Raw genomic sequence first — 19,723 nt, forward strand, 5'->3', positions numbered from 1 at the left:
AATACGACTATTAAGATTATGTGACGCCATTGTGTGTGTGTGTGTATAAGGAGACGGATGTAGTCTGCTGGTTGAGTTCACTTGGGCTGGTTTAAGGTCTCACTATGGAACTGTGACACATGTGACCCTCTCTCTCGCTCTCTCTCTCTCATCCTCCCTTCTCTCTAGCATCTTGATTGTCTATATCAAGACCATTAATTTCTTCCACCTCTTCGTTCCCTCAATAATGGAGTCCTACAAAGACCTTTTGGGTGCAGGACGTACTAGCAGCAGTGAATCTGGGTGGACAATGTACATTGCCTCCCCTTATATGGAAGAAGAAGATGCTGAACGCAGTGATAATCATGATGGTGATCATCATGACAAGCATCAAATCAGAATTAACCGGAAGCATGTCAAGAAAGAAGATGATGACAGTGATGATTCTTTGACTTCTGATGCTTCGTCTGTTCCAAGTTATCGTCGCCATACCCATTCTCGCGGTCAAGTTAGTCATGGCACATCTCGTTCTAAACCAGACAAAAGTTATAATGAAAACTGCATTTTTTCTTTAGGCAAGGATGCAGAAAAGCAGGCGAAGAAACGTGTTGGAAGTAGTACTAAGAAGTAATGAAAAATGGCGTTGACGACAATGTTGCTGCTCTTAGTTTTGCTCCCGAGTAGTGTAAGGTTTACTGAGAATGGAACTGTATTGCTATAATTTCTTTGTATCTGTTTTGTTTCCTTTTTTTTTTTTTTTTTGGCTGTTTTAGTCAGTTCTTATCTTCATTCTTGCAGTATGAATCATCAACGTAAATACTGGTGAGACGAGCGAGCATGTAAACAAACGAAAGAACATATGAATTAAAAAAACTACTCATTTTCTAGCGATTGTCAGCTTAGGCTACGATTTTCCTCAGTGCAAGAAAAATTACTTCATTTTCCTCAGTAAATAAGATCAGGTTGGAGGTCTGTACTACAACATGCATGTTGTAGTATCTAGAATTATTGTTGGTGTTCGAATGAGTTGGCTGGAACGATTTCCAAATTTCCAATCGAGTTGAACGAAAATAATAATGTTTTTTGGAGCACAAAATTGTTGATACTATTGCCACTTGTTTATTGAGGCAATATATAATGAACAAAACAAAGCATGTATATATGTTGGCAGTGCTGAAAAAAAAAAAACTAAAAGTACAAAGTGGTTCATTGAATGTTGGTGTTGATTGAGGTGAATATATAATATATATCCGAATCAATTCACAAAAAAGATAACAATTTTCTAGCAAAAGTTTCCAATGATGCTGCATCGTGCACCCATGTGTTTGTATGTTTGTTGAGATGTATCATGTAAGGGTATTAAGCTATGAACCAACAGGGTTTGTTGTGCTGGAAAGAGGAAAGATATATACACAAAGACAAATGCCAACTACGAGAAGCATAAGCATTTGCAGTGACACAAAGAAAGGGGTGCAAGGGCAACAGCAAGGCAACCACAAAGTACATGATGTACATGAGTATCCAAATCATTGCTAGAAATACTTGATAGAACAGTTAATCTGAAAAAGTTGTATTCCACTCCCAATATATAGCTAAAAATGAAAAAGAAACGGCATACTACTTTTGATGTGAAACGCACAACTGAAGAAGAAATGACTGAAGAAATAAGTCAAAAAATTAGGTTTCAGATTTATGGATTTCTTGCCTTCTCTGAAGTCTGATCAGCTGATCCGTGGTAACGCTCTCATCTACTTATGCAATCAGATCATATGGCTTTATAACATTTATGATGTATGCTTTCTCTGAAGTTTGATCAAAAGGCTCGTCTGCCCTTTTGTGCATTACAACCAATAGAACTAAAAAAAAAAAACAATCAATTTTGTTATTGAAATCATCATCGAGAAGTTACTTTTTTTTTTTTAATTTAATCTTTTATTTGATAGTTTCCTGATCATTCTAGATGGGGGTAAGAATAGGTGCTTCTTGAGGTACAAAACACTTTTTTTTAATTAATTAATTTATTTATATTAAGCATTCAAAACTTTTCAGCACAATACCAACAGAGGGAAATTTGAATGAAAAATAAGAAAATAATAATAATACAGTACAATGCAAACAAAACGTTATGATTGATGCATCAACGTGTAATTATAACTAGACTTGGATAGCAAGATACGACAGGTTTGTTGAAGAATCCTGAATTAAAACCAAGTTAAGGAACAATCAAGATATAGAAAAGACACATTTTTCACACTACAATTTGAGCGGTAGTTGAACGTTAAGATGAGTTGAGATGAAATAAGATAAACTATCTCAACATCCAAACGGGTCGTACTCTTTGCTTGCATCCTAAGCTACCAAACTTTACACATTAAACATTCTAGTTATCACTGATTGTCAAATAGCATCTGGTTTTAAGATCCAACCGTCAAGATTGTGCCATGCAGTCTATTTTTTCCTGCTCAGGCTTGGATGAAGGTTGCTATTTGAAAAAAAAAAAAAAGTACTTTTACACCTGTTAGGATTGTGAAGAGTAATTTTTTCTTAAACATATTTCAAATTAATGAGAAAGGAACATTTCTATGCCCTTCCATACTACCCTATTACTTAGGGTACTTTTACCATAAGACCCAAGAGACACAACAATTATCCAGTGCCTTCCTCTGATTTAGTAAGCTAGGCAACCATCTAGCAAATTCATTCACACTGGTGTGAAGGAATATAAAAGAATGAGGGTGAGGAATGTCTAGTAGTGATGAGTTATCAATAGGTTGTGTAACATAACGATTTAGAGAGAGAAGAATATGCAGCAATGTAGTGACATGAACAGTAAATGAACAGTGCAAAAGGTGTATCAATTTTTCTCCCCATGTTTTCGTCTGAATCCCACCATTGTCCTATGCAGCAAGAGAAGAATAGCACTGCGAATATACATAAGAAACTCTTTATGATCCTTCATGTTGAAACATTAAAGAGAAAATGTCTTGTCCCAAAGTGAAAGACACCTTTTATTTTTTAATAAGTGAAAAACAGTCAAAGAGGAAAGATATATACAAAAAGACAAATGCCAACTACGAGAATTAGCAGCAGAAGCATTTGCAGTGACACAAAGCAAGGGGTGCAAGGGCAACAGCAAGGCAACCACAAGGTACATGTTGTACATGAGTATCAATCCAAATCATTGCTAGAAATACTTGATAGAACAGTTAATCTGAAAAAGTTGTATTCCACTCCCAACATATAGCTAAAAATGAAAAAGAAACGGCAGACTACTTTGATGTGAAACGCACAACTAAAGAAGAAATAGGTCAAAAAATTAGGTTTCAGATTTATGGATTTCTTGCCTTCTCTAAAGTCTGATCAACTCCATGGTAACGCTCTCATCTGCTTATGCAATCAAATCATATGGTTTTATAACATCTATGATGTATGCTTTCTCTGAAGTTTGATCAAAAGGCTCGTCTGCCCTTTTGTGCATTACAACTAATAGAACTAAAAAAAAAAAATCAATTTTGTTATTGAAATCATCATCGAGAAGTTACTTTTTTTTTTTTTAATTTAATCTTTTATTTGATAGTTTCCTGATCATTCTGGATGGGGGTAAAAATAGGTGCTTCTTGAGAGGTACAAACATTTTTCTTTCTTTCTTTTTTATTTTATTTCTTTTATAGTAAGCATTCAAAACTTTTTAGCACAATACCAACAGAGGGAAATTTGAATGAAAAATTAGAAAAAATAATACAGTACAATGCAAACAAAACGTTATGATTGATGCATCAACATGTAATTATAACTGGACTTGGATTGCAAGATACGACAGGTTTGTTGAAGAATCCTGAATTAAAACCAAGTTAAGGAACAATCAAGATATGGGAAAGACAAATTTTTTACGCTACAATTTGAGCGGTGTTTGAACGTTAAGATGAATTGAGATAGAATGAGATAAACTATCTCAACATCCAAACGGGTCGTACTCTTTGCTTGCATCCTAAGCTACCAAACTTTACACATTAAACATTCTAGTTATCACTGATTGTCAAATAGCATCTGATTTTAAGATCCAATCGTCAAGATTGTGCCATGCAGTCTATTTTTTTCTGCCTAGACTTGGATGAAGGTTGCTATTTGAAAAAAAAAATGTACTTTTATACCTGTTAGGATTGTGAAGAGTAATTTTTTCTTAAACATATTTCAAATAAATGAGAAAGGACATTTCTATGCCCTTCCATACTACCCTATTACTTAGGGTACTTTTACCATAAGACGCAAGAGACATAGCAGTTATCCAGTGCCTTCCTCTGATTTAGTAAGCTAGGCAACCATCTAGCAAATTCATTCACACTAGTGTAAAGGAATATAAAATAATGAGGGTGAGGAATCTTTAATAGCGATGAGTTATCAATAGGTTGTGTAACATAACGATTCAGAGAGAGAAGAATATGCAGCAGAGTAATGACATGAACAGTAAATAAACAGTGCAAAAGGTGTATCAATTTTTCTCCCCATGTTTTCGTCTGAATCCCACCATTGTCCTATGCAGCAAGAGAAGAATAGCACTGCTAATATACATAAGAAACTCTTTATGATCCTTCATGCTGAAACATTAAAGAGAAAATGTCTTGTCCCAAAGTGAAAGACACCTTTTATTTTTTAATAAGTGAAAAACAGTCAAAGACATCTTCTTAAACTAGAAAATGCTCGAAATTGGATCATTTTGAAAGGAAAAAGGGGGGCAAGATCTGCCACAACCACAATAAACAACACAAATTGACTTCAAGTGATCAAAAAAGATAAAACCAAATAAATTTCATCCAATATAGTTGGTGTCGGCTTTGCCTAGTAGAGTCTGGAGCAGAAATTATTGATACTATTTTGAATTTTGACTAAGCAGAATATTACCAAAATTCAACTCTGACTGTTTGGCAAGCTTGAACCATTCAGTATGGAAAGATCCCTCCACATCAATCATTTCATATGTATGGGCACCAAAATAGTCTTTTTGAGCTTGAACCAGGTTAGCTAGCAATCTGTCCCTTCTATAAAAGTCAAAATAAGCAAGACTAGAGGACATACCCAGGGTGCTAATACCTAAGTTGATAGCAAGGCAAACCATTCTTCGCCAAGTGGACTGTCTCTCAATGATTTCCTTTGCTAACTCTGGATCCACGAGAAGGTTCGCCAGATCAAGGTTCCTATCATATGCCTTCTTAATTCTGTCCAGGAATGCTCGGATGATGCAACCCCCTTCCAAATCCTAGCCAATTCCCCCAACTTCAGGTCACACCCCTTCTTAATACCTTTTGCATGAATTAGATTCATCCCCTTTGCATAACTACATATCTTGGATGCATAAAGAGCTTGCCTTACATCATCAATCAACTTCTTCTTGTCTACTACTTAGGCAATATATCACCAAATCCATCTGATCTGAAGACTTTGGCAGCTTCAACCCTTTCTTTCTTTAACTCACTAAGGAACCTTGCCTCCAAAGAGGATGCAATTGTGGGAGCTGCAACTAATAGATCAGTAGCTTGTTGTACAGTCCATTTGCCAGTACCCTTCAAGCCGGTTTTGTCCAACACCTTGTCAACCAAATGTCCCTCACCCTTATCATCCTTGATTCCAAATATATTTGCAGTTATTTCAATCAAGAAGCTTAGAAGTCCCCCTTGTTCCAATTTGAGAAAACACTCTGTAGTTCTTCATTTGATAACTTTTCAACAGATTTTAGTACATCATCATAAGCCACTACAATCAGCTGCATATCACCACATTCAATTCCATTATGAATCATCTTTACAAAATTTTCAGATCCACCTTTTCCAATGTAAGTCACACATGGGTCACTATCTGGAACTTGAGTTGCCACTTTAAGAAGAATGCCTTCAATGTACTTGTAAGCCTCGAAGGACCCTTCAGGCATGAAAGATGGTCCATGTCGAGCACCATCCTCACCACTTGAAACTCTCATTTTGAGGTACAGTAAACCCAATTCAGCCATGGCTTTCTCTCTCCTCTCGGTATTCTCATACCACTCATGACCACCATCAATTATACAATCACCTTTCTCCAAGTGAGCAGAGAGAGTCTTTATGCTTTGGTCAATAGGTGGCCCAACCTTTGCTAGCATAATGATGATACTGGATTTCTAAATTGAGTGCACAAAAGATTCAGGATTATGGAAACCAAACAGAGGAAGATCTCCTTCCTTTTTAGTTTGCTTAACAGTCTCATCAACTTTTGAGGTAGTTAAATTGTACACAAAAATTGTAAAGCCTTTTTCAGCAATGTTGAGAGCCAGATTTTGGCCCATGACGGCCAGACTAGCAAGGCCTATTCTTGTAGGCTTGGAAGGTGCAACCATTTTTTCTCCTGCCTAGCATTCAATTTTATCAATGAGACACAAGCCAAAAGTTGTCGTTTAAACAAAAGGTGATCCAAAAGCCTTAGAGATTTTTTTACAAAAAAGGGATATTACATTTTGCACTCTAAACTACCATACTTCTTTCAATTTGCATAAACTACCCAAACTGACAATTTAAACTCTAAAGTTTGAACACCATATGTTGGGAATTTACACCCTCGGTCAAGATTTGACCGTAATGTAATGCCATGTGTCTATTCTCCATGTTCTTAATTGTAGTGCAAACTACCAAAATTTGGAAGTTTAGGGTCCAAATGAGTAGTTTTGGCTGTTTAGAATACAAATTTAAGAAACGATGGTACTTCATGGGTGCAGAATTTGATTCCCAAAAAATGTTGGGATGCTTTGTTCAAAGCTTTAAATGATCAAAATTCATGAAAAATAAAACGCCACAAGTTTACACAAGTAACCAATAAAGGAGTCTTCCAACAAAAACCACATAAAGAATAGAACTACCTTCAAGTAATCCGTAAAGCAAGTTTGTTTTTCTTTTTAAAGTAACAAGCAAGCTGAGTGTACGGTAAAAAGGAAAACAAATATCTGTCGAGTCCCAAAGGAAGAAAAGATGATACCTTTGTATAGTCAAATTCCTTTTTCTTAAAAACTTGATTCTCACAGCAGATTCAACCTATCATTGATTATCATTCAACTAAAGTAAAATTGAGAACAAGTCCTCTACTAATTTGATCAGAAAAACACGACCACGATCTAAAACTCATTGATCACAAAAAGTATTGGTGATGAGTTAAATCGAAACCCATAAAAAAACAGAGATGAAGAAGAATATCCGAGTAATTGTCAAGAATAAAAGTATACATTTCTCAAAATTGATCGATCCATTAGAGTAAATCAAAGAGTTTGAGGAAACATAAATCCCACAAATTTGTGTCTTCTAACAGCACATACACTTTATACAAACCAGTTTCACTAGTAAACAGTAAGCTTGTATTTTCCCGATAACTTCTCCTCAAATAGATCATCAAGTTATACCACACAAAACTTTAATCAGATCCCAAAAGATCAAGAAAAAATCTATTCATCATCCCAATTCTTATCATCCTTCCAGCGGATGTTGATGTGGCATTAAACAATAGGTTCACAAGTAAAATATAATAAATAATTTTCAATCACCTAATACCACATTATAAGATGATGAAAAGATGATAGAAGTTGGAATGATGAGTAGCATTACTCAAAGATCAAATATTCCGTACCTGAGGTTTATCTTCTCCGGTTGATGGAACTGAATGACCTTTAGGAAAAATTAACCAAAACTCTACAAATCAAAGATCTGGGTTGCATGGAGAGCAAACTAAATCGGTAGTACATATTACAGTACCAACTACTAATTATATCAGCGTAAGCGGTACCAGTACATCTCTTGATGTGGGTCAGATTTGACCACCTGTTGCTATTGGAGGGTGTGGAAGTATCTACAATGATCTTACGTCTGTGACTTTGTCATGTCTATGCTGACTTGACAAAATCAAGGGTCTAGAATATTTCGACTTTTAGGCTGTTCAATTTAAACAATGTAACTTCTTTTAAAAAAAAAAAAATTTATATATTTACACTAATGGATATTAAAAGTTTCATGTGGATATACAAGAGATACTAGTCATTTTCAACGAATAGGATAAATGAGTTGGTATTAAAATAAAAATAAAAATATTCTATTTTTAATTTGTATAAATCTCGTGTGTATTTTTTTTTAAATTACCCTTAAAATAATAATTTCAATTTTGAATCATAAAATAATACTAATATACCCACTTATCAATCGAGACGACCCAAGTACCATATTTCTTTTGTTTTTCGATAGAGAATACGAACTAACATCAGAAATATATATATAAGAAGCTGCCATCCGCTTCCCTGTCTATTTTTTTCTTGATAATTAGGCATGAAAAATGTTTTGCAATGTCGAAATGGTTCATTGTGAACAAGATCAGAGAGATGACCTAGGTCCCTTTCCTCCTGCCATTCTTTTCAGCTAAAGTTGAATCCGACCGAGCAGAACGTTTATTCAATGGAGACTGCCTTCGATTCGAAGTTGGATTTTCAAGTCAAATATAAAACATTATACGTTGTTAAAGAGGAAAATGGAGAGAGAATTTTCACACTACTCCAACCAAACACGTTAATATCTGGTCATGTCTTCTATTTTAGTTTGTAATTTTTCAAACCATGTTCTATGATTTATTAAAACTTAAACATAATCAATCTTACCATCATTATATTCTGTTTTGATTTTGGACTACCAGACTCCTTTCCCCTTGAAATTTTTGGAAGGAATGATGGTGATTTTAATGATAATGGTAACATTACTAATGACGAAAAGGGAATGGATAACCACTATAAGTCCATAATGACGAAGATAAGCATGTCTTGGCTATTATAGAACAAAAACTCTATGTACAGTCACTTTTGTGTATTATTTGTGCACTTCACTAATCTGATTGACTGCATTATATTTTTAATATAAAATAATTTTTTTGACCAATCATGTCAATAAAATATACAAAGAGTATGTAAAAGTGACTGTATGTAACAGAACCATCATAAAATGGCTATATTCTACTTCATTAATTTTGCCTCAACTAGAAAATAAAAAAAGATTCTAAATTGGTTTGTTAAGCATTAATGCAGGGAAGATTAGCCAGGTAAAACAGGCAACAATTTCTCTTTTAGCACTTCATTAAGAAAACCTTTTTCTTTAAGCAGAGGAGTCAAAATCTGAAGATACTATTTTCCATATCAAGCATAATCTTCTTCAGACATGTAGCCATGCTCTAATTAACTAAACAATTGGTTAAAAAATTTTCATCATAAGAATCATAGTGTATATAATCCAATCTGGTTCATTACATTTCATGCTTCGCAGTTTACTACTAACAGAACATCAGAAACCAAAAATTTTGGGTAGAACATTCATCATTGAATAAAAAATAAAGAAAATATCGTTGAGCTTCACCCTGAAGATTAACCTATATAGGATAGAACTGGCAAGAGAAATTACCCACAATGGACACTAGCTGGAATTCATTCGTCATTATACCTGATTGACAGAGCAGTTCTATCATTGTCCACATACTAGGTCCATAAATTCTTATATTGGTTCATAGTAATGTCAAGCCAAGGTTTCAAGTTGCCATTGTAATGAATAACGGCTGCATCGTTTATCTCATCCATGCTAATGCTGGGATTGTAGCCAAGTCCTAGCACGTGCCAGGATTTGTTCAATGACTTTGTTGTAGAGTAGAAGGTGATCAAGCCAAAAGGAAGAGTACCTAACTTCCATAAGGTGCGATCTTCATTCTGATCACAGAACACAACAATGACTCAACAATTATACTAATATACAAGTGTAAAACTGATTTGCAAGTGAGTCACAAATGACGAGTGACACGATTGAGACATTCTAAATAAAACAACATGTCAATTAATGACAAGATACAAAGAAGTCTGATTGGAAGAAATTATTCACTCACCAAGTTCTACCAATAATGGTACTAGTCTGTGCATTTCTCACGTCTCCAAGAATAAAGATAAAATATGTTCATCCCATAAGCCCAAGCACAAGCCTTAGGATTGAACCTCTCCATAAGTAAAGGATGTGAGAAATTCAAATAATGGGCAAAGCAATGAAAAGACCCAAAGGAAGTCTCAACAGCCCCATTTACTTTCCCATCCAAATCAATTTTCCATAGCCCTGTCAAGTCCTTCTACCATAACATCATCATCCAAAAATAGAATTTTGTGCAATTTCGGATACATCTCTAGCAAATAAAAGCGAAGGTGATTCAACATTGACAAGTACTTTGGGTTCCTGAACTTCATGTTATTAGCATCCTTGGTAGCATTCTCTGCCTGGTTCTCAAAGTAAAATCTTTGCAACTTTGCTGACTCCAATTGCCTCAGTACTGGCACATATGATGAAGTCAAGAAAGAATAATCCTCTACTGCCTTCACCTCCACATGGGCGCCTCCATCCACTGGTCTCATCCTAAACCATACCTTCATTGCAGCAAGATTCATCTTGTCAATAACAACATGAAACACATGCTTCTAAGGCTCCTATGCATTCTTTACCACAGATCTCACAACCACGGATACTGCAATAACATTATCAGAAAATATAGCAAAATGATACAAACTTGGATCCTCAAACTCAGGCTTGGGCTCCTCATCCCTACACTTCTCTAGATGATACAAATGATACAAACTTGGATCCTCATCTTTGGAATTGACTTTGCAGCAATCAAGCTCGCAAATGCCCCATTCTTCTTTGCCTTAATAAGCAACTCACTAACTGCAAAGATGGTATCGTTCAACTTCTGAATCTTCAATTGTATCATAATTTTCTTTCGCCTCTACAATCATGGACCGAGCAATCTTAACTCTACTCTTCACTTCCTTCTCATTCTGCCTCAAAACATCCTTGTCCATTGGACCCTCCGACTCAAACAATGATGTCCGGTAAGTGGGCTTCATTTGAAGATCTAAGAAATTCTATTCTAGATTATCAAACATCCTCAGTTGCCTAGAAATCTCAAGCTTAAGCTTCCTCGCAAATGCTGGATACGCATTCACAAGCGTAATGTGATCACTCACTTGCTTATATATTAAATCCAATCTCGTTTTGAGTGGGTCGGATTTCAATGCCAAGAATGTTCGATGCACACATGCATTCCTAGTAGTCGACAATGTCTCATGCATTCAACATTCAATACGGTCAAGTGGGCCTCGTCTAAACGCAAAATTGTTATCTGGGTCTTGTCTAATTGCAAAAATCATTATCTTGTTTTTGCAAAAATTTATTCGCTCGAATGTGCAAATTGTTAGATGGGTTTCCTTGATAACAATATTACTATCTGGGTTTAGCTTGATTGAGAAAATTATCAAGTGGGGTTTTTCTACAACAACGAAATCCATTACTGTGGTACTACTCTCAAATGTGAGCGAAAAAATAAAAAAGAGTGAAAATGGAAAGGAAGCGACTTACAAAATTGTGGTGAGGAGTGGAGGGATTGGTGGTTAGGAGCACGGAGAACGTGGCGATGAAGAGAAGGGAGAACATGGCGGAGATGAAGATCCAGTACGAGAAGAAGCTCTGGAGGCTCAAACCACTGAGACCCGATCCCCCTTCGCCCTGGCTTCCTTGGAAAGTTGACCGCCATTGGATCGAAGAAGATCTCTCTTTGAGTGCCAATCAAAATGATATCTATAAAGTTACACCAAGTGTCGCTGACGAAGCGATAGATCTGGATTTTGAAAGAGAGTGTGTAAAAGAGATCGAAGAGGAAGCAGAAAGATCTAAATAAGTCTATGTATGTGCGTATCAATTTGGGTGGTTTTTTAACTTTGATGGGATATGGGAAAGAGATTGGTAAATAAAGAATTATAAGGGCGGGGAATGGCACCTTCAGGAGCTTCGACTTTGCTACAATTCAGTTACAGACACCAGATTTTTTGTACTTGTACGATGTTTTATTGTTGACATTCATTGGGGGTCAGTCCTTGAGTAATTTGCTTTTTATTTTCTCATGGTAAAATAAAAGTCCAATTGGATCTTTTGATGGGAAGATTTATATCTAGTTTGTAAAACATATTTTGTTCATGTTTACAAGAGAATATTTTGATCAACTATTTTATTTTATTTTGATCAAAATTGGTGTACAACTTATGACATTGATGGTGTACTCATACAAATTTTTTAGGAACAAAAATATTTCACATAAGTAAATCTATAAATTCAAGCGTCTTGACGTGATACATTAGATTATGTAATTATTTTTATTATAGATTTAACTTATCATATAAAATCATGTCAATTTGTAAATTTAATTTTTTAAAATCTTTTTGTGATATTACACCCAAGTCCAATCAAACAAACAAACTATTGATATAAATATGATAGAAGTCATGCAACGTATAAATAAGATTGTGAATATGGGTGGCATTTGACAATTTCTGTTTACGGATAGTATTTGTGTCGTGTTAAGTCATGAGTATTATTTAAACTCAAGTATGACCCATTTAATTAAATGGGTGGACCCTAAAAACTTAACACGAGTCAACGTAACTAACAGATGACACGATACGATTTGCGTAACCATTTAATAATTAACTTTTATTAGATTAATCTGGACATGACATATTTATAAAATAAAATTACATACTGACAACAAAATGTTTAATAGTTTGAGATATTAAGACTGTGTTTGGATTTTGAGTTGCGCTGAGCTGAGTTGAACTGAACTGAGCTCAGTTCTTTATGAATAATAGTGAGTTGAGTAGTGGATAGAGTTATGTGTGACCCATCTAAAATGAGTTTAAAGTGTTTAGATGTTAAAATGAGTTTAGATATATTTATGAGAATTTGTAAAATTGATGGGACCCATGACTGTTTACTGGCAGTGCTTCTCCCCCATCGCGCCAACCTGTAGTGATATTAAAAAAAGAAAAAAGACTTGTGCTAGCTGGAAGAAAGAAATGAGAGAGAGAGAGAGAGAGTTGATAGCTTGTCAGAGAGAGAGAGAGATGATGCTTATCAGCAGAGAGAGTTACAGAAAAAAAAAATAAAGCAGCGAGATCAGCTATTGTCAGTCCATCTACAGGAACAAAACTCACCGAATTCATGTATGAAAGCAATTCACTTGGTTGTTCGGTTGGTTGAAGGAGTTTAAAGTGGAAGGAACTCAGCTAAGTTTGGTTTGGGAACCAAACGCAATCTAAGTAGTCAAATACTAATATTAATATTATATATTCTCAACAACAACAAAAGACATATAGGAGTAAACATTTATAAAATTTGAAAATAGAATTTATTCATATTATATGGATTGATTGCGAGTTGACTCGCAGTTGATCAATTTATTAATTGTATCTTATTGAGGCAATTTGTTTTGACCAAAACTCATTTATATCAAATTCAAACTCACTTATTTCTTATCGAATGCACAAGTCGTGTCATATATTCTCATACCTGATACCCTTTTTCAAATACACCCTTCGCATTCATCATTAGTCATGGGCTTAAGAAATGACAACTACACGGTTTCCCTTCTAGTACGTATACCCATTAGCATTCTATTTTGTTACCAAGTGCTTGTCACTTATCCAGGATACTTTCCTAAAATTCAGAGAGCACTAAGGTCGATCTTGGGGGGGATTTATAATCTTCTTTGCCTTTTAATTTTTTATTTTTTAAAAAAGAAAAAGAGTTAGGGCCACCTGTTCAATCGTAACTCCTATCTCAAATTTATTAAAGGCCCTCACTTATGACGGAAGAAAATCGTGAAAACATCCGCATACACTTGAGGAGTAAACAAAAAGACCCCAACCCAAGTGTAGAAACATTATTCGAGCAACTTAGCTGATTTGAAGGAACAACCTGACCCTCAGCTAAAGAATAAACAATGGATCAACAACGTAAATTATAAGGAAGTACCCAACTATCCGTACGCACTAAACCCCGAAGTCTCCCTGGACCAATTTCTTTGCCTTTTAATTGTCATTAATATAATCTTCAATCCGATCTTTATTTCGGGCTTATTTCCTTGAACTTCTCTAATGGGCTATATTGTTTATTTCCACTCGAGCTTTGAGTGGATGGAAATGGTCACATTAGTCGGACTGTTGATATTTCACGAATCAGTTTTCAGAAGCCTCCAGTTTTTTACAAAATATCGATTTGTGAAATCCTTTTTCACTGACTGTAACAATGTAATTAATTATTGTGCCGTTGTAATAACTAAACTTTACTGATTCTACTTTATCTATGTTAAAAATTTCCAGATAATTAGCATAAACAGAAGATCTACAGAAGTGAGTTGGTTTTGGGTTATATAGTATATACCACTTCGCAATCACCAAAAACTAACCCACAAAATTGAGGGGAGAGAGAGAGAGAGAGAGAGAGAGATTTTGATGTGTAGTCTCGTGAATCTGTTCATCCCCTGATGAGACAAGAATGCGAAATGCACTATGCCACTATCAGACAATTAACTCCAGTCATCAGCAAGAAGTGTCAGGGGGTTCAAGTCAACGTCCCTTAAGCAAGGCTGGGGTCATCGAGCCTGGTTAAGACCCAATATCTAACATCTCCCACTTACATTCTTACTCAGTGGACATGACATAACCGCACATCTCTCTACTATTAATCCTTGATTCTGTTCATCATAAAGCATCTTGTTATGCAGCCAAACTACCATGACAACATCTTTAAAGCATCTTGTTATGCACTACACTCGCATGATTGTATCAGGCTAACCATCTTTGTTCTACCCTGACATCTCCTTTTAACATTTCACACAAATTTTGAAATGTACTACAACATCAGAAATGATAGGGATCTGCAATGAACAAGATCGCTATATTAATAATAAATAAATAAAGTACCAAACAGTATTGGGACTTGAGTGGATAGTTTTTCCAAAATATTTTTCATTTTATAGTAATTTTTGTTTTATTTACCAACACCCACTCCACCACCTTTATTTCTCTGTCATGTCCAACTTCCCCAACACCAAAAGCCAGTGGTTCCTCTCTCGTACACCGACAAAATTAATGCCATATTTTTTTCAACAACAATGCGTGGAATTTGTTTTAGTTCTACTCAAATGCTTTTCACATGCTAGCTGCATATCCATCTTTAATGGTTCCAGTTTCAGATGATCATCATCAGTCCATCTTCGATGTTTCTTGAAATAATTTCTAGGAAAGTATCATGTTAGCATCTCTGTTTGGTTTCCAAACAGGTGTGCAAACTACTGCAGCCGCAGGCAATATTATGCTCAGATTTTTAGCTGTATGAGCAGCTTTAATTAATTTTTATATGGCGATGGAAAACAAGACTCAAGTCTGTTTAAATTTGTAAAGAAGCTCGGACGACCAATATGAGACTCAATTAAAATGCTCAAAACATGTTATTGTAAATTTTGGGCAATCTGTATGGCTTAATTGAAAGGCAAAACTGGTTAACTTCCATACAAATTTAACAGAAGAACCAAAACGAGAAAGAGGATAATAGTAAAACTTCTCATCCATCTTAATTAACCAAGCAGATCCATAGAACTTGAGATGGACTGGTTCGAGGACTCAGCTCTGAGGTAAGTTGTGTTGCAGGGAACATCTTCTAGGTCTCTTAAAGTAGGGAAAGAGGTTTTGAGTTCCATGTCAGTGAGCATTTGGCGAAGTCCTGAAGTTTCCGCTTTGAGCCGAGCATTTTCTTGAAGCACCCGGTCCTGGCACTCGGAGATATGATTCAGCTTATCTAGGAGCTGATGGTTTTCAGTCCGGAGCCAAACCACCTGCGACCAGAGCTCGTCTAGGTGCTTCTGCTTGCGCATGCGTGAACGGCGCGCTGACTCTCTATTAGATATCATCCTTCTCTGTTTCCTCTCGTTGATAAGACTCAGTTGTTGCTCATCAGCTTCATCAGAAGTTGAATTACTGCTGAAAGATGATGATTGTGGATTGAATTCTTGAGCTTGAGGGAACTGGAAATTGTATAATGGGCTAGGGAATTGGTTAAGTTGAAGTGCAGCGGGCGTGCAACTCGGAGACATGCTGAAGTGAGGTGGGTATGGAGCTGGGTTTGAAGAGGCTAGATAATGGAGGGCTGAAACCTCACAAGACTGCATGGCTAAGAACCTTGTTTTAAAAAAAAAAAATTGCAGGGTCTATTTGGAGGGGAAGGTGAAGAAGATATTGTTTTACAATGTTAAAGGGGCCGAAGGAAAGCGTGAGGAGAGCCTGCGTTTTATAGGATGGAATATTGGCCCCCCACTCTGAGCTACTGTGTGGGAAGTTTCTTAAATCTCAGACCATTGCAATATCATGCAGGCCATGATCATCCTTTCACGAGGCATTGACATTGATCATGTGGCATAGATCAAAGAATAGTGGCATTACATTGATGTATGCAGTATGCATGACCCTCTGCAATGATCCATATGTCATGTTAGTGTTTACATGTACCATGCGTTCCATGACGCCAATATAAAAACAAATTAAGGCACTTCGATTGTAATTGTGGATAATCATTTTGAGATCAAAGATATGCTTGCATCAGAGAGAGAAACAAGCAGTTTTATTGTGGGGAGTACAATTATTCTGATGAGATAATGTTTTGGCAAAATAAATTAGCTAGGGCAGGAGAGGAGAGAAATGTAGTTCAAGAGATCAAATATCTACAATAGATCACATATTTTGTCATCTTCATGAGTTATTTTAGTCGATACGACGGATTTTAAGTGACTTTCTGTTTAAGTAATCGATATATAAAACCATTCGAAATGTGTTATATCAATAAGTATAACAGATCATGACACATATTTTAGAAAAATACACATAACATGCATGGTTTTTTTAACACTTCCAACTCACAGCCAATAGGTCTACGTGACAAGTGAGGAATGGAAGGAGGATGTTGGGGGAATGGCAAGCTCTGTGCTATATCCGTAACTACGAAATATTATTATATGGGTTTGATGACTCATCCACCACTTCTATGAGGCTCTGTAATCCATAATCAAAGGACTTGATCACCCTGATTTCCTCTCTCTCTCTCTCTCTCTCTCTCTCTCATACTTAGGTACTAATCATAGTCGAAGGGGGGCTGCTAATGAGTGTTGTACTTGTATAGAAATTGCCATAAATTAATGTTAAGCAAGTTCATTGTGAGCCCCACAGTTATTCTTTCTTGCAGGAATGGGTAACGTATGATGAAAACAAGAATGGCCAATATTAATGCCCTGTAATTTTTTTATTTTGTCAAATTGTGAAGTAGGATGAAAGTGAAATGGGAGATGACGTGAACCTTTACCAGATATATGTCAATTTCTGATCAGGCTCAATTTGGCAATATGCAGATAGCTATTCTAGAGAAAAATCATTGTTTCTTAAAAACAAAATGGCCATCACCACCAAGAACAGTGAAATATTGAAATTGGGATCCATTCAGTTTTTGTATTCAGATGAATATGTACTTTGAAAAGCCAGTTTCCACGAACAAGACTTTCATTAGAACACTCGTTTGGCTGGGGAACCTGGGAATATTAACACCACAATCCAATATCCTATCAGAATCAAAAGAGGGCTCAATACAAATTCAACGCCTTTACAAAAAAAGCAAATTGCCGTTTACATCACAACAGAGGTAAATTAAACAGCCCCATCTACTATCAAACAACCCTTTATCTCTCTTGGGAGATCTTCAAACAACAGGAACTCCCAAGAAGTACTGCCCCTTACCCTCATCTTCGCTTAACAGTCTGCAATTTGATTTATTTTTCTATATATGTGCCCCTCAACTTTACATTTAAGCCTCTACAACAAGCCAAAAACGTACTGATCCAAAAAGTCAAACAACGACCAATGCATGTTCTGAACCTTTCCAGACAGTCAGTTAGCAATCACCAAGGAATCAGGCTCCACTTCAACATCAGCAAAATGAAATCTGCAACATATATAGGTTCAGGTTTCAGCCCTCCAATAAATATAGCACACAATTCATCCCCGTCGTGAGTATCAAATCCGTAGCTAGAGGAAAAAGTTGCCATTAATCTACCACCAGAATCCCTTAGAATACCTCAATCCAAGCCTGCTTTAGGTCTGAGCCAGCTAAATAAAGTTATTGCATCATAAAAGAATTCATATCCACTTTGGAGACCTTTAGCATAAGCTCAGCAGAAAAGGAGTTGCTCGATTGATCCTATGAGTTGATAGTAAAACACAAACGATGCCGAGTGGCCAAATTGTGCAAGTGGTGGCTCCTTGTTTGTCCAAGTTGTGCTATTTTAATCAAGAGTGGCCAGTAATGTTGATCTCAATGTCACTTCTGTTAGGTTATTTTAAAGATCTATGTAGTACGTACGACAATGACAAATGCTAACCATAATTAAGCTTTTGTAACCATAGCTTGCACCATGAAATTCAAGTGAACTCGATCGCTATCAATCTGGTTTAATTACTTATGTAATTCAGTCAGTTCAGTGGTACACCGGCCAAAAGCATATAAATCCATGAACCTTGGTTGAGTTTTGGTAGAGCTGCTTTATTCATTCATAAACATGGAGAGGAATAACTGTGGTCTTGGCCATTCAACTTGGTGTCACTGAGTAGAAAAATCTTTCTATATGGTGGTGGGAATGGAAAGAGAGAAAATGGGTGTACTTTGAAATGCAGTCTTCCACTAATGAAAAGCTTTCTAATGCATCCAGAGCCAAAACCCTAGTGATGATGCAAATGCTCTCTCTCTCTCTCTTTCTCTCTCTCTCTCTCTCTCTCTCTCTCTCCACCTGTTGTAGGGTCTGGTTGAGTGGACTGAATGGTCAACATTATCATTAGACAGATTTGGACTCTCTTTCTTTCTTGTCTTGTGATTGTTTTTTTCTGGCGCTCTTTTCTTCTTTTTTTTTTTTTTTTTTTTTTCCCTCCATTTTCATAAATTTCTTTTTGCTTGTGGTTCGAATCTTCGAAACCTACGCCATTCCTTCCCCGTTACTTGTACTTGTGGTCAATATTGTAATAGAGAAGTGCCACAAGCTGAAACGAAAACTCACAAATGATATAATTTCATATGACATGTTATATCTACTTTATATTATAAAAGTATTTCTCATTGCGAATAACAGGACATTCCAAGCTTATAATTCATGACCCCTGCCATTAGATGCAGACTAAAGTTAGAAGCCCGAAGTTCCAACACTTAACCCACTTGCATATCTTATCAGAATAAGATTGCCTGCAATTACTTGTTTTACTATTATATTTAACATTACAAAAACCACAATGGTAATTAGTAAATATCCTATTTTCTTTCATATTATGTATAAATAATTTCAACAATTACAAGGATTCTGATCCTATAATTTACCCTTCATAGCCCTTCTCCATCACTGTCATCCATGATAATGAAAATTATAGTTTTGGAAAAGTAGATACCTTAGCAAGGGGCAGTGCCCTGGAAAAAGGTCGGCGTCGTGCAAGAAGGAAAATTTGATTGAACTACTTCCCTTTCCGTACAAAACAACCCTCCAACAAAAATAAAAAAGGAAAAAGAAAAAAGAAAACCAGAACAACGATTTCAACAAATAATGCAGAGAAGGCCAGGGTTATGAGAAAAACAGGGGCGCATGATTCATGTGACCCATGGGGGCCCTTGCTAACCATGGCGCGTGGGTGCTCAGTGCACCACCTTCTAACCCTATTGCTCAGTCTGTCAGCTTAGCCTCCAAGATTCTCTCTCTCTCTCTCTCTCTCTCTCTCTCTAGGACTAGGGTTTCCCTCTATCTAGCACAACTTTTATGTTTT

General features: G+C 36.1%; 2 protein-coding genes and 2 pseudogenes across 2 annotated transcripts; 1 reads left to right on the plus strand and 3 right to left on the minus strand.

Moving 5' to 3' along the window:
• Positions 1–226: 226 nt before the first annotated feature.
• Positions 227–610, plus strand: LOC121252145 (protein SOB FIVE-LIKE 4-like). Its single transcript, XM_041151627.1, has one exon. The coding sequence runs from the start codon at positions 227–229 to the stop codon at positions 608–610; it is 384 nt and encodes a 127-aa protein (XP_041007561.1).
• A 3,926-nt stretch (positions 611–4,536) lies between these two features.
• LOC121252210 lies at positions 4,537–6,343 on the minus strand (annotated as a pseudogene).
• A 3,102-nt stretch (positions 6,344–9,445) lies between these two features.
• Positions 9,446–17,064, minus strand: LOC121252147 (annotated as a pseudogene).
• On the minus strand, positions 15,311–16,175 carry LOC121252322 (basic leucine zipper 43-like). Its single transcript, XM_041151925.1, has one exon. The coding sequence runs from the start codon at positions 16,048–16,050 to the stop codon at positions 15,460–15,462; it is 591 nt and encodes a 196-aa protein (XP_041007859.1). The 5' UTR covers positions 16,051–16,175; the 3' UTR covers positions 15,311–15,459.
• Positions 17,065–19,723: the final 2,659 nt, after the last annotated feature.

This window comes from Juglans microcarpa x Juglans regia, chromosome 2S (genome assembly GCF_004785595.1).
Source record: "Juglans microcarpa x Juglans regia isolate MS1-56 chromosome 2S, Jm3101_v1.0, whole genome shotgun sequence".
In the NCBI taxonomy this organism is placed as follows: Eukaryota; Viridiplantae; Streptophyta; class Magnoliopsida; order Fagales; family Juglandaceae; genus Juglans; species Juglans microcarpa x Juglans regia.

Coding starts and splice junctions, on each gene's coding strand:
- LOC121252145 (XM_041151627.1), top strand. CDS start 227: ATGGAGTCCTACAAAGACCTTTTGGGTGCAGGACGTACTAGCAGCAGT.
- LOC121252322 (XM_041151925.1), bottom strand. CDS start 16,050: ATGCAGTCTTGTGAGGTTTCAGCCCTCCATTATCTAGCCTCTTCAAAC.